The 13,310-nt window shown below is 36.0% G+C and overlaps 1 protein-coding gene across 1 annotated transcript in view; it reads left to right on the top strand.

Moving 5' to 3' along the window:
• TRIM24 (tripartite motif containing 24) overlaps nt 1-13,310 on the top strand; it is a gene marked incomplete at both ends in the record, with an annotated part of 55,950 nt that overhangs the window by 21,286 nt on the left and 21,354 nt on the right. The window contains 5 exons of the mRNA XM_079541819.1: nt 4,957-5,104; nt 7,142-7,274; nt 8,549-8,665; nt 10,572-10,686; nt 11,461-11,607. Of these exons, the coding sequence (XP_079397945.1) occupies nt 4,957-5,104; nt 7,142-7,274; nt 8,549-8,665; nt 10,572-10,686; nt 11,461-11,607 (660 nt within the window). The remainder of the gene's footprint in view (nt 1-4,956; nt 5,105-7,141; nt 7,275-8,548; nt 8,666-10,571; nt 10,687-11,460; nt 11,608-13,310) is intronic.

Genomic DNA, 13,310 nt, shown 5'->3' on the forward strand with positions numbered 1-13,310 from the left:
GGACACTTTCAGCACTCTTTGATCCAGAGACCTAAATGACACCATGTCAGGAGATCCCAATGTAAAATGCAATCCTCTGCTTCAGTCAGCTTTTATTTTTCGTTATCACTGGCAAAACACCGCACTAAATAACATGTCTTCACTGTCAACTAATGAGAGAGACCAAGTATCTTTTCAAGATTTTATTAAACTCCAGGAACTTCTTGGAAATGATTCAGCTTCTTTATGTTGCTGCATTCTTGGTAATAACAATAAAAAAAAAAAGATTACTGTTTCAATGTGATGTCAATTTTAAGCTAATCCAATGTCACTTGGATTGTGGCCTTAAAGAACTTCTTGGAAATTGCCTTTCATCTTGTTCTAGGGAAATGTATTATTGGCTTTCGATCTATTTGTTTTGAGGATGTCTTCTTAGAAGTCCTTTATTGTTTAGTCCGCTTGTTTGAAAGCTTAGCTGGAATTTGTGCTTACCTGTGTGAATGGGTATGTCAAGAGTCAGTGGAAGTACCAATCAGGTTTGTAATGCTGACTCACTGGCTATTAAAGGCATACGTTTTGTCCTCATCCCCAAGAAGGAGGACTTAGACTTATGTCTCCAAAAGCCATTTAGCTGTCTTCAGAGAGTAGGACATTTTGCAGCTCTGATTCTTAGAAATTATATACCCTACCTGAAACTGGAATTTAGTTGGAAGTCTCTGAAGTACAAGCAATATCTCAGTGTTCTGTTGATGTAGGATTGTTTGAAGGTGTTTTTTGGGGTTTTTCTTTTTTTTCCTTTTTTTTTCCTTTGGTTTCCTTTGATTACTCTGCCAGTAAAAGAAAATAGTCCTTATTGCTTCAGTTAGGAAGAAAAGCAAGATAACAAATTGCTTTGCTAGGCAAAAGCAGTCCTGACATTTTCCAGTTTTCCTTTTTTTCTTTTTCTTTTTTTCCTTTGGGGCCTGTGTCATAACCTCTGGGTAAGTTATATAACGTGTCCTGTGACGTACTGCTCTGGGGAGTTGGATAGAAACAGAATTATTTCTACTGGTTTTGATGGCAAAGAAGAGTTTTTGTCTTCATTCTTCTTCCTCTAGATTTTTCTTAAACTTTAAGGTGGGGGGTAATTGAGACCTTTGTGTCTTAGATAAGGAATGGAAAATTCAAGGATTCGTTATTCTTGGAAGTTGATGGTAACCATGCAAAACTGGGCATACTCCTCTGAGCTATAGGGTATCAACAGCTGGAGTATCCACCAAACTCAGTGCTGTCAGGGTGAAGTCAGGCACTTACATGATACCAAAGTAGCTACCGTGTATTCTTCCAAAGAAGAACTAGTATGCTAAACACCTTAACAAAGCTGTAGCCATGATGAAAACATCTTTGAAAGTTGCTAGTTTAGAACAGTGGATAATAGGCTGTCTTGATATAGTTGTGATGTGCTTAGTAGCAAGGTGGCCAGTAATGGGATGTTGCAGAAAGGATATGTTCCTTAGTGTTCGTGATTTAAGATGTCAGGATATGATTCATATTTAGAAGTACAGATGGGTGAGTATGTCCCAAAAGGCAGATGTTGTCCTTGCTGCTTTTGTATGTGCCAAGAAATATCAATTTTGGCACCGGTGTTTTTTGAAGTAAAGGTTACTATTGCATTTAATTTAGCCTGGAGTAATTTTTATTCAGAATATTAGTTGAACAAATATTTCTCTGGAATGCTACTGAGTTCTTTTCCTTCAAAACTCGAAAATTTTGCTTATTTAATGTCTCTGATACTTAAAGCTAATTGGAAGAGTAGGTAGTACAGAGTAGCAGCTGAGAAGACAGCTCTATTACCTCAGCTCGTGCATACAAATCTGTCTTTAAGTAAACAAACAAGCTTTTAGAACAGAAAATATCGTAACCTTCCTGGAACATGCTGAGTAATTTCAGCTTACATTAAAATTGAATGAAGGCTGAGTGAACACTTCCCAGGGTTGTAAATACTAAAACTAGTAACTGAATTAGACATACTTACAAGGAAAAGTCAATTAAAAATAAATCTATCTAACCAGAATAAAGACTTACAAGTTAACTAGGGAGAGTTTTCTTTGAAATTACTAAAGGAATGCTTGTATGAGTCAAAATAAGTGTGACATAGTTTTGGATTTTGTAAGAATATAGCTTATATTTCTGGTAATTATGTTTCCATGTACTTTAGGTATACAATTTCTTCTAATAAGTCAGAGCTCTAGCAAAATCTAATCTCGATCTGAAAATGCATTTTTCAAATAAGAACTGGGTGGAAGCAAATTTAGTTTTTACCTACAGAGCAGAACTATTTTGACAGCATGAGTTATAATGTCTATGAAGAAGTTTATAAATCTGTCTGTCTTCTACTTGGTGGATTTGAGGAGTATAAAGTTGCAATACATGTATTTTTGCACTACAAAGAGTTTCAGTTCATTTCACACCACCTGACTGGTTATTGAATCACAGTCTTCTTTCTAACAATAACGGGTCAAAACAGACAGAAAAAAATTAAAACACATTGCAAAAAGAAAGTAGACAAAGATCTTGGAATCTAGGAAGAATGATTACTTTCTGAAATCTTTTGAACTCATTTGAATGGTCTGACACATATCAAGCTTACCTGCCTGAGATTGCTAAAGGTGACCTGGAAAGAGCATAATGTATTTATTAATTTTTTAATACTAAGTGGGTTTTCACCTTTTCTGTTTTGTTTCGCTTTTTTGATTTAATAATAATAATGAAAAGGCCTGAAAGATTGGTGTTCTTTTTTTTCTGTTTTCTTCTCCTGCTTATCTTCTTTTCATTTCTTTTATCTTTCTAGTTTAAAGAAAAATCTTACTTCTCATTCTGTGTATTTGCAAAACCTCTTCCTAGTCAATCTGGGAGCATAGTATGGTAATACTTCTATGCCAACAAGTTCTTTAAAAGCTTCTTGGCCTGCAGAAGTTCTCTGCTCAGTCAGCAGTGCTCGTGTAACTGATCACTGGGCAGCAGTGATGCAGTCAATCTGGTTTTACACCAGCCTGGCAAAGGATTGCATCAGTACTTTTAAGGAGAAGAAACTGGAAAAGGAGGCAGAGAATTTCCTTCATGGGTTTTGCAGCCAGAGAAAATGTAACATTGAATTAATGCCTCAGCGATGCTTATTTACTTGTTTTACATTCTTATCTAAGGATTCAGTATGGCTTTATGATTTTTTCCCCCCCCGAAGTGTCATAGAAATTAAAATTTAAGGGCAAGTACAATTTTTAACTTCCTAGTTATAATTAACTTCCTTTAATTGTTTTCATTTTCTTGAACATTTTTTATGCCTTTTATATTTTTCCCTAATTAACTGGTCTAGATAGCAATAGAATTTTTGTTGTTGAATAGATGATGGGGAAAAAACATAAAAATAAGCAGAACATATTTTTTTAAGAAGGTTTTTTAGTAAGACTTTCAGGCCTCCTTTTTGTAAAGAAACAGAAAAAGGGGCACAAGCCCAGTTTTTGTTTTCCTTTTCAGGTCACCTTTATGAACATGAACTGCCTCATACTCCAATTGAGAACAAGAAGGGTCTCCCACTCTTGTGTTGTAACATAATTTCTCAGAAGATATTTACAGTGAGAGGCAACACGATCCAGAAGAATAAGTACAGCGTTGGGAATCTGGGACTCGTATTTTCAAATTCCAGTTCTGTCAGTAACTTGCTATGTGGCCTGAGGCAAGTCAGTTCACCTCATCAGCTAATATTCTTCATTTTCTGGAAGGGGCAAACTGGGACGTAGTTGTACATATCTGCTTAGGATAAAAATTGTTGCCTCTGCTTTAATCTCTTTATATTGTCTGGGTGCAGAAGCTGAATTTTTTAAAAATGGAACTAAAAGGAAAACCAAGATCTAAAATTTTGTCCCTTGTATCCTGTTAGCATTAATTCTGTTGGTGGGATCTCTAGGATAGAGGTGATCATCAGGCAGCTTGAATCTTTTGTTTGCAGCAGTGCTAAACCTTGATAGAAATGGATGATAGTTGCTTAAAAGCTTCAAGGTATGACTGGAGAGGGGAACGCGAAGGATGAGTTATGTGACTGTAAAGGAGGACTTAAAAATGAAATAATTTTATGAGCATGTAAATTGTTGTTGTCTATCACTCTTAGTTTTCAACCTGTTGCTGAAATTGTTGGTCGAAAGGAAATCTTTCTTACGGAGATACTGACTTCATGCAGGGACATTTTGATTGCTATCACAGAATCATAGAATGACCAGGATTAGAAGGGACCACAAGGGTCATGAATCTCAAGGATCATCAATCTCCAACCCCCCTGCCACATGCAGGGCCACCAACCTCCTCATTTAATACTAGACCAGGCTGCCCTGGGCTGTCAGGTGTTATCCTAAATTACTTTTTTTTTTCTAGATCACTTGGGTGTAGTCCAGAGGCCACAGTTTGAAAAATGTTACAGATTCCTGAAAATGTCTTGAAGAGTAGCTTTACTAATAAGCTGTAATCTGTCTCAAAGTAGCAATGCAGAGTTTCTTGAGAGGAACCCTGCTATTTTTTACTTTGTGTGTTTCCTGTAACTTTGTGTAGATGAACAGAAACTAAAACTAAAGCTTCTGTCTTCTAAAATCAGAGCAGTGCTGATTGTGTTCTGTCTTTACAATATGCTCTTGTGAAATATTTACTATAGAGTAAACATTATACAACTCCTAAGTGTGCAGTGTCAGGTGGAAAGTAATGATTTGACTTCTGTGATGTCAGGTAAATGTTCTAGAGTAGCACTGATAAAATGACCATTTTCTTTGACAAGTCACATTCAATTACTTTTATATAGTTATTTATAGTGTTCCTGTACCTCAGGCAGTTTTCCGTTCCCATTTTACTCTTGTAGGGAAACTACAGAAGTACATTGATTATATATGAATAATAGCTTGTATGCATATGCTATATTTATTTTCATAGCTGCCATTTTTTTTCTCTTCGTGTCAGGTCTGCACAAGTTGTGAAGACAATGCAGAAGCTCATGGGTTTTGTGTGGAATGTGTGGAATGGTTGTGCAAGACCTGCATCAGAGCTCACCAGAGGGTTAAATTCACGAAGGATCATACTGTAAGACAGAAAGAGGAAGTATCTCCAGGTAACATTCTTGATTTGTAATTTTGCAAAGGATGTGTGTTAATCACAAAGAATGCATCAGAAAACCAAATTAAGTCAACACATTTAATTTTTAAAATGATGCATTTCAAAAATACTGTCCCTTAATCTTAGTAAATGCAAAAGGACAGATTCAGTGCGGTGTAAACTCTTGGTACATATGAATACTAACAAAATAAGTTTTACTTTCTGATTGGATCAGGAAGTGTTGGTTCCTGCCTCCCATTCACTTATTTCAGTTTGATTCTGAAGGCTGCAACCATTTGAACTAACTCTGGTGTTTCTTTGGAAGCACTTTAAACTCTTTAAGAGAATCTCTGAAATGGCTCAGCTAACAAAAGAAAACTGTTGGTTTTTTTTGTTGTTATTGTTAAGAATTAGATTCATTAGAATGTAGCTACTGAAAAGACAAATTTTTGTCATGGCTGCAAGTATAATAGTCAATTTCTTCTATCAGATATGATACATAGTGGTGAGAAAACCTACAGATTAGTATTTAATTACAATTTTTATGTTGAAATGTTTTAAACATTATACATACCAATATGAATATAAAGCCAGTATAAATATAAAAGTGATGTTTCATCTGGAGTGATTGCACTTTATTGTCTTGGCTTACAGATTAACCACAGAAAATACTTCTTCATGTATTTGGCTCCTCTAGTTTTTCTAGAGATCTACCAGATAGTTATGTTAATTTACTGTAATATCACAGCAAAGGGAGAACTAATAAATTAAATTCTTTCTGCACTGATAATAAGGACATGTTTTTTTAGCAATGGAGTGTGCCAGAATTCACATTTTAGCTAAGTATATTTTAAGTTTGAAATGTTTTGCTTTAGAAATTCAAGGAAAACATGTTATGAATTTAGGAGTTTTTCCTCAGTAGGATCTGGGAAACTTGAGGTTGAAAGGAACATCAGGAGAATATCTAGTCCAGCCTCCTGCCTAAAACAATTCAGCTGTGAGGTCACATCAGGTTGTTCAGGCTTTATCCTTTTGGGCCTTGAAAACAAAGATTGTTTCAGTGTACAGTACAGCCTATAAGAAATTTTGAGTGTTCTCATTGTGAATGCCTGACTCTTCTCATGGTGAGAAAGGTTGTACTTTTATTTACAGAGAACCATCTTTGTTTCAGTTTATGCTCATTTTGTCTCGTCTTCGAGCAACATTAGGACACTTACAAAAGTAATAGGGTGCTGACAAATGTTCTACTCAGTCTAAGTTCTATTAAGTCCTTTGGACATAGATGATCTTGTAATTATGTATTTTATTGTGAACTATTTTCTATTATTATAAATACATGTATTTATTTTTCACTCCTCAATGTCAGTTTCTGTGGATTTTATATGTGGCAGGATTTATCATTTCTGTAATCTACTTCTCAAAGGGTAGTTTCCAGTATAGTATATTTTGGGTGCTATATTTACATCCCACTTTCATACTAGTTAATCAGAAGTGACTGCTGAATGTACGTGGAAAGGATAAGAGTAGTGTATGACTTATTTTGAGCGTAATTTGCTGAGAAAAATGCCATAGGAAGGGAATGAATGGGAATATTCAGTCCTCCTCTGAGTGCTAGTCATTTTCAAATAATTTTGGTGAAATATAGATCAGAAAATCACGCTGCAGATTTTTATTAAGATAAGCAAATGAATGGGTACAGAAAAGTGGCCTTCCTGGTCTGCAGTGAAGAAAGGGCTGCAGTGTCATTACAAGCTGTATAATCCTCACGAACTCAGTATACAGCCCAAGTCATAAGAAAAGTATTTTTTCTTCTCGTTACATTGCATAGAAGAACAGATATCATTTTTAATATGTGATGATGTTTCCTATGCTCATTTGTATTTACTTCAAGAACTGAGACTTCCAACCCGTTTAGAGAAACATTAGTTTCTCTGAGGAAACATAAGTAACTTCTGGTTAGCATATAGATGAGGAGCATAATAAGGAAAAACATGATAATGCAAATCTATAACAATTTCAAGAGTCTGGACTGACATCTTCTTATAATCAATAGAGGCAGTTGGTGTGACCAGTCAGCGACCTGTGTTTTGCCCTTTCCACAAAAAGGAGCAGCTGAAGCTGTACTGTGAAACGTGTGACAAGTTGACCTGCCGAGATTGTCAGTTACTAGAACACAAAGAGCACAGGTATGAAAACAAAGTCAGTGTTTTATACAGCTTGCTTGCAGGAAGACAACTTGAAGTTAATTGTGTCTGTAGCAGTATACAATTCAATTGGGTGAAAAATTAAATTTTCTGATCAGGGAAAAAATTGAGATTGTGTCGAAAAGAACGTGGCTGGCAAATGCGTGATAGTTTGGAGTTGAACCTAATTCTTTCAGTTTTTACTCTGGTGGTTTAAGAATAAGACCTTTATTTACTGACAATTTATTTGGATGGAATTTGTTGCTGTGCAGTTTTTCAGAGAGACCTTAGCACAGAGGCTGTTATGTAACTGTATGCTTATGTGTAATTTTTCCATTTGTCCTTCAACAAGATGTTTATATAACCAAACAATACCCAAGAAATTTAGAATGGAGCAAATGGACGATTTTTCTATGAAGAGCTCTTCAGAAAAGAAAAGTAAATCTGAAATTTAACTATACTGTACTTTGAGAATGCTGTTTAATAACATTCAAATTTTAGGTTTCTGTTCTTTGGCCATTTCCTACTGGCCGTAGAAGATGAAAAGAGGAATAATATACAACTCCTGGGTACAGGACAGTAATTTTCTGTTAACAAATAACAGTATTGGCCTGGGACAGATGTGCTCATAGGTTAAACATTAATATGTTCACTGTTCTAAATGTAACCACCCAATGAACTTGCTTGGCTGACAAGGCAGACAGACATCAGTAGGTGGAGGAGTGTTGTCCAGTTTTGCTTCTTGGAACCAACTAAATGTTCATGTTGCTGAATTGCTGTCTTCCTCTTAAATTCTCCTTCTCTTACAATTTATATCCTGTTCAGAACGTCTCCTCTTTTTTTTTTTTTCCCCACAAATTGTTGCTGATTTCAATTCCTTGATTTAGTGTTACTGACTTTACTGACTCAGCAATCTCTTCTTTCTTCTGCTTCTACATCCTTATCTTGCATGAAGTAATAGCTTATGTGCTCTTTCACTTGGAGTAATAGCTACAGCACAACATTAATTTTTCTTTCAATAGAATTGTGACAAGGTCACACAGTATCCCTTCAATTTTATGAAAAACATAATTCTAAAAACTTAAAGTCAAAATTAAAAGGAATATGCTGTAAATAAAATAGGTCAACATTTCCTGACGTATACCTCCATAATGGCAGTTAAATTTTTGACCTGAACAGCATCTTTCTTCATGTTACAAAGCCTTTTGTAGGGCAGTCTGCTTTTTATTATATCCTACCTTTGGCATGTATAAATACTCACTGTTTCTTTACTACAGGTACCAGTTTATAGAAGAAGCTTTTCAGAACCAGAAAGTGATCATTGAGACTCTAATCACTAAACTGATGGAGAAGACTAAATATATAAAATGTACAGGGAAGCAGATCCAGAACAGGTATGTACTGGATTTTGAGGTTGAAACTGACAGATTGCAACTTTAATATACACTGTAATTTGTTGAAATGTTTAGATTAGTAGATTTTGCACCTCAGTCCTTATAGGCTTCCAGAAAGAAAGATTGTAAGATTTTCTTGGCCTTCCAAAAGCTTCAGTTTTTTATTGCGTTGGGTGTCTTTGTAATGTGCTTGCTTATGTTAAGTAACTCTTCTGCTCAAACCCGTGGGAACAATAACTTGGGTGCAGTGAAACAAGTTATGCAATAAACTGTGCAGGAGGCGGTCTTATATTCATCATCAGTGCGCTCTTTTTGTTAGTGTAGATCCCTTAGAAAGTGAGAGATAATGACTCATGTTTTCATAATGCTTGTGACACACATTTGAAGATTTATGTAATACTTTTGTTCTTTGGGCTTGAATTCACTCTACTGCAAATCTAGCAGAGGAATAAATCTGTAAAACTCATGCAGCAGTAGTCCTTTGTATCTGCTTCTTCAGCACTTACAGGAAGATTCAACACAGTAGAAGATGCTGAGTGTAACTTGAAGTCTTCCTCTCTTTGCCTGTCTTTAAGATAGCAGAGCAGAAACCATTCTCCTCTATTGCAGCATCTTAGTGTTATTATCCCCTGTCTTTTAGCAGTGCTTTTCACGATGTAAGAGTATGCCCTGTTACCAACTTGAGCATTACTACTGAAATAACTAAATGTAACTAACTAAATAACTATAATAACCCTTGTTTTACCATAGAATCATAGAATGGCCTGGTTGAAAATGACCATAATGATCACTTAGTTTCAACCCCCCTGCTATGTGCAGGGTCACCAACCACCAGACCAGGCTGCCCAGAGCCACATCCAGCCTGGCCTTGAATGCCTCCAGGGATGGGGAATCCACAACCTCCTTGGGCAACCTGTTCCAGTGCGTCATCACGCTCTGAGTGAAAAACTTCCTCCTAGTATATAACCTAAGCCTTGCCTGTCTCAGTTTAAAACCATTTTTCTCGTCCTATCACTATCCACCCTTGTAAACAATTGTACCCCCTCCTGTTGATACTCATCCTTCAAGTACTGGAAGGCCGCAATGAGGTCTTCCAAGAGCCGCCTTTTCTCCAAGCTAAACAAGCCCAGTTCCCTCAACCTTTCCTCATAGGAGAGGTGCTCTGATCATCTTAGTGGACCCATTCCAAGAGTTCCACATCTTTCTGGTTCTGGGGGCCCCAGGCCTGGACGCAGTGCTCCAGATGGGCCTCACAAGAGCCAAGTAAAGGGGGACAATCACCTCCCTCTCCCTACTGGCCACCCCTTTTTTAATGCAGCCCAGGATGTAGTTGGCCTTCTGAACTGCAAACACACACTGCTGGCTCACATCCAGTTTCTCGTCCACCAGGAACGCCAAGTCATTCTCTGCAGGCCTGCTCTCAAGGAGCTCTTCCCCCACTTTGTATAAATACCTGGGATTGCCTCAACCTAAGTGCAGCACCCTGCACTTGGCCTTATTGAACCTCATTAGGTTTTCATGGGCCCACTTCTCCAGCCTGTCCAGATCCCTCTGCATGGCTTCCCATCCCTCCAATGTATCGACTGCACTGCTCAGCTTGGTGTCATCTGCAAACTCCCTGAGGGTGCACTTGATGCCATTATCTGTGTCATTGATAAAGGTTTTACAGACTTAGGTCTTTAGAACTTGCCATCAGTGGATTAATTTTATTGTAGTTCACTGGTACTTGTTCTTTCTGTTTCTTCTAGTAATTTTCCTGACTAAAAGTGTCTGATTGTTTATGTATTAATTGGTGCATATAATCAAGGAATATTCTAGTTCCAGTAGCACAGAAGTATAAAATTCTGTGTTTGAAGGGTGGGTTTGTGACCTAAAGAATATAATTTTCTATACTGTTTACTTGCAGAATTCTTGAGATGAATCAGAATCAAAAGCAGGTGGAACAGGATATTAAAGTTGCCATATTTACGCTGATGGTAGAAATAAACAAAAAGGGAAAAGCTCTGCTGCATCAGTTGGAGGTAATTTCATTTCTGTCATGAGAAAAAAAAAAAGCCAGTTTTCCTTTTTTTTTTTTTTTTTTTTTTCTTCTGGTGATGGTTGAAATCAATTTCTAGTATTAGCTGTTTGTACATGTCCTATTGCAGTTCCAAAGCAGAGAGAAGTCCCACACAAGCCATTTGAGCAAGCGTATTTGTTTACTTATTTATTCATGTTCCTTTATTTCTTTGTAAATCGTGTCTTTTATATATATATATATGTGTGTGTGTGTGTGTGTATATATATATATGCATATATATATTAATAATCAAAGTTGTCTCTGAACCTGTTTTTTTTCCTCCATGCTTTTGTAGGTCGTTATTTTGTGCACCGTGCATGAAAAGTCTTTCCATCAGAACTCCATAAATTCTGCAATCTAATAGAAAATCAAAGGAGGTTGTTTGAAATTGATGCCTAGAAAATGAGTTCTTAAAAAACTGTATATATAGGCATATATATATATATATATATATATATATATATATATATATATATATATATATATATATATATATATATATATATATATATATGAAAATGTGTCATAAGAAAAAATGAAGATCTACATGCAAAACCTTGATATCTTGAATAAATATTATGGCTTTTTTGACTGATAGCTATAGTCAAGATGTAGGGGAGTATTTTTTTAGAAGAGTTAAGAGAGATCTCTTGATCATTGAGTCACAAACATGTAAGTTAAATGTATCTCAGCTGTAAGTTGAATGCTTTGACTATAACTAATTTTCTGCTTACAGACTCTGGCAAAAGAGCATCGAATGAAACTTATGCAACAACAACTGGAAGTGGCAGGTCTCTCTAAACAGCTGGAACATGCCATGAATTTTTCCAAATGGGCAGTTTCCAGTGGAAGCAGCACAGCTCTACTCTACAGTAAACGCTTGGTAAGACGAGGACGATAGATTTCTTTTTTTCCTTAAATATTATAGTTAGGTCATATGCGTGCACACATTTGTCTTTGACACCAAAGAATTAGGCGTTTTAATGACTTCATACTACTTGGAATATTTGTATATCAGTTTTTCTTGGTTTTCTCTCAAAAGCATAAATGTATTTATTATAATTTAGCTTAACTCGTCACGATTCTCTCCTGTTGTGCTACCATAGTATTGTTGTAGATGTTCAGAATTTGCCTTAAACTCCTTTTTTCTGAAGTGAAAACCTTGAAGTCATGAAAGACTGGGCAAAATTACTGTATGTCCTAAATTATTAATGAGATTCTTATTAGTATATATTACAGCTTCTGAGTTTAGATAAAGAAGGTATTTATATATTGTAAAGCCTGATATCCAGCATTTAATATAGTGTATTGCTTTGTTCTGTTAGAGCCATCTTCTGTGAAAAGTCTTCAAAAATTGATTTGTTAAGATGATAAAAGTGAAGATGTGGCTTGTGCTTTCTTATGCAAACTGCTATGGAACTAAGTATTTCAGTGTTGTAAGGACACGTGTATGATCTCATTGACTGCTTGTGATGAAGAAGAATCCTGAAAAACAGTAACAACCAACCAGTCAAAGAGAAGATTGCCCATGAAATTAAAAATGAAGAAAAAAGATGACAATCAATCATTTATCCAGGGATTTCTAGATTGTACTTTCCAGATTAAGAAAATAGCTATAGCTGTTTTCTATAGCTGTGGTAATGTTGAGGAGAGATGATCGTCTCCCAATTTCTTATAATTGGAACGCAAGTTTTCATTTTGTCTTTGTTGCCTCACTGCCTATTTGAGAATCTGTTGGTGTGTGTATGAGTTCATTTGTTTGCTTGATACCCATTAAAATGCTGCAGGCTGTTTTCTCAACCTATTTCAAGTGGTTAAATTCACTGAGCCTGTCTTATACATCCTTAGCAAGTAACTTTTTTTAGCTGAATGGAAAAAAGGGCAGCACACTAAGTAATGTTGTTTAGAATTGCCTAGTGTTGCCACATAGACTTCTGCTATATGGGTGAGAAAACATTTTATGTTGCAGGTGTCTTAAGATTGTAAATGTTATAAATCCTAAGAAAAAGACCATCCTAGCCCATAAAGCTTCTGCAAATGAGAGTGAATTTTCAAAGGAACAGGTGAAACTTCAGCTTCAGATTTTTGCTGGAGGTCAGAGTTATTTGGGGTCTGAATAGCTATGTCTATGGACATCTGAACTGTTCAGGAACACACATTTACTCATAGAGGAGCGTACGAAGCCTCTACTGAGGGATATCCCACCACATGTAACACATAGGAGGAATATCCAGCAGACTTAAATTCAGCATTATAATTTTGAGAAAATACCTGTACTCCAAGGGAATAACACACCTAAACAGTTCAGTAAGGTGTCAATTTCCTTGCCTAGTCCTCTGTCATAAACAAAACATTTTTGACTACTGTCATTACTGATAGGAGATAACTTAACTCTGAGTTTATTTGTAATATATGTTTGCACACAGAAATAATACACGGAATAAGCTATGATAAAATTTTTCTGCAACTAGTATTTGTGATGAGTTAAGAGAGTAGAAATTTTCAAGCGTATTATAATTGTTTCTGGCAGTGTACAGAAGTACTAGGAGGTCTATATTCAAAGTGCACTTTAAATTTTCCACAGTG

This window comes from Tetrao urogallus, assembly GCF_951394365.1.
Source record: "Tetrao urogallus genome assembly, chromosome: 1".
Lineage (NCBI taxonomy): Eukaryota > Metazoa > Chordata > Aves > Galliformes > Phasianidae > Tetrao > Tetrao urogallus.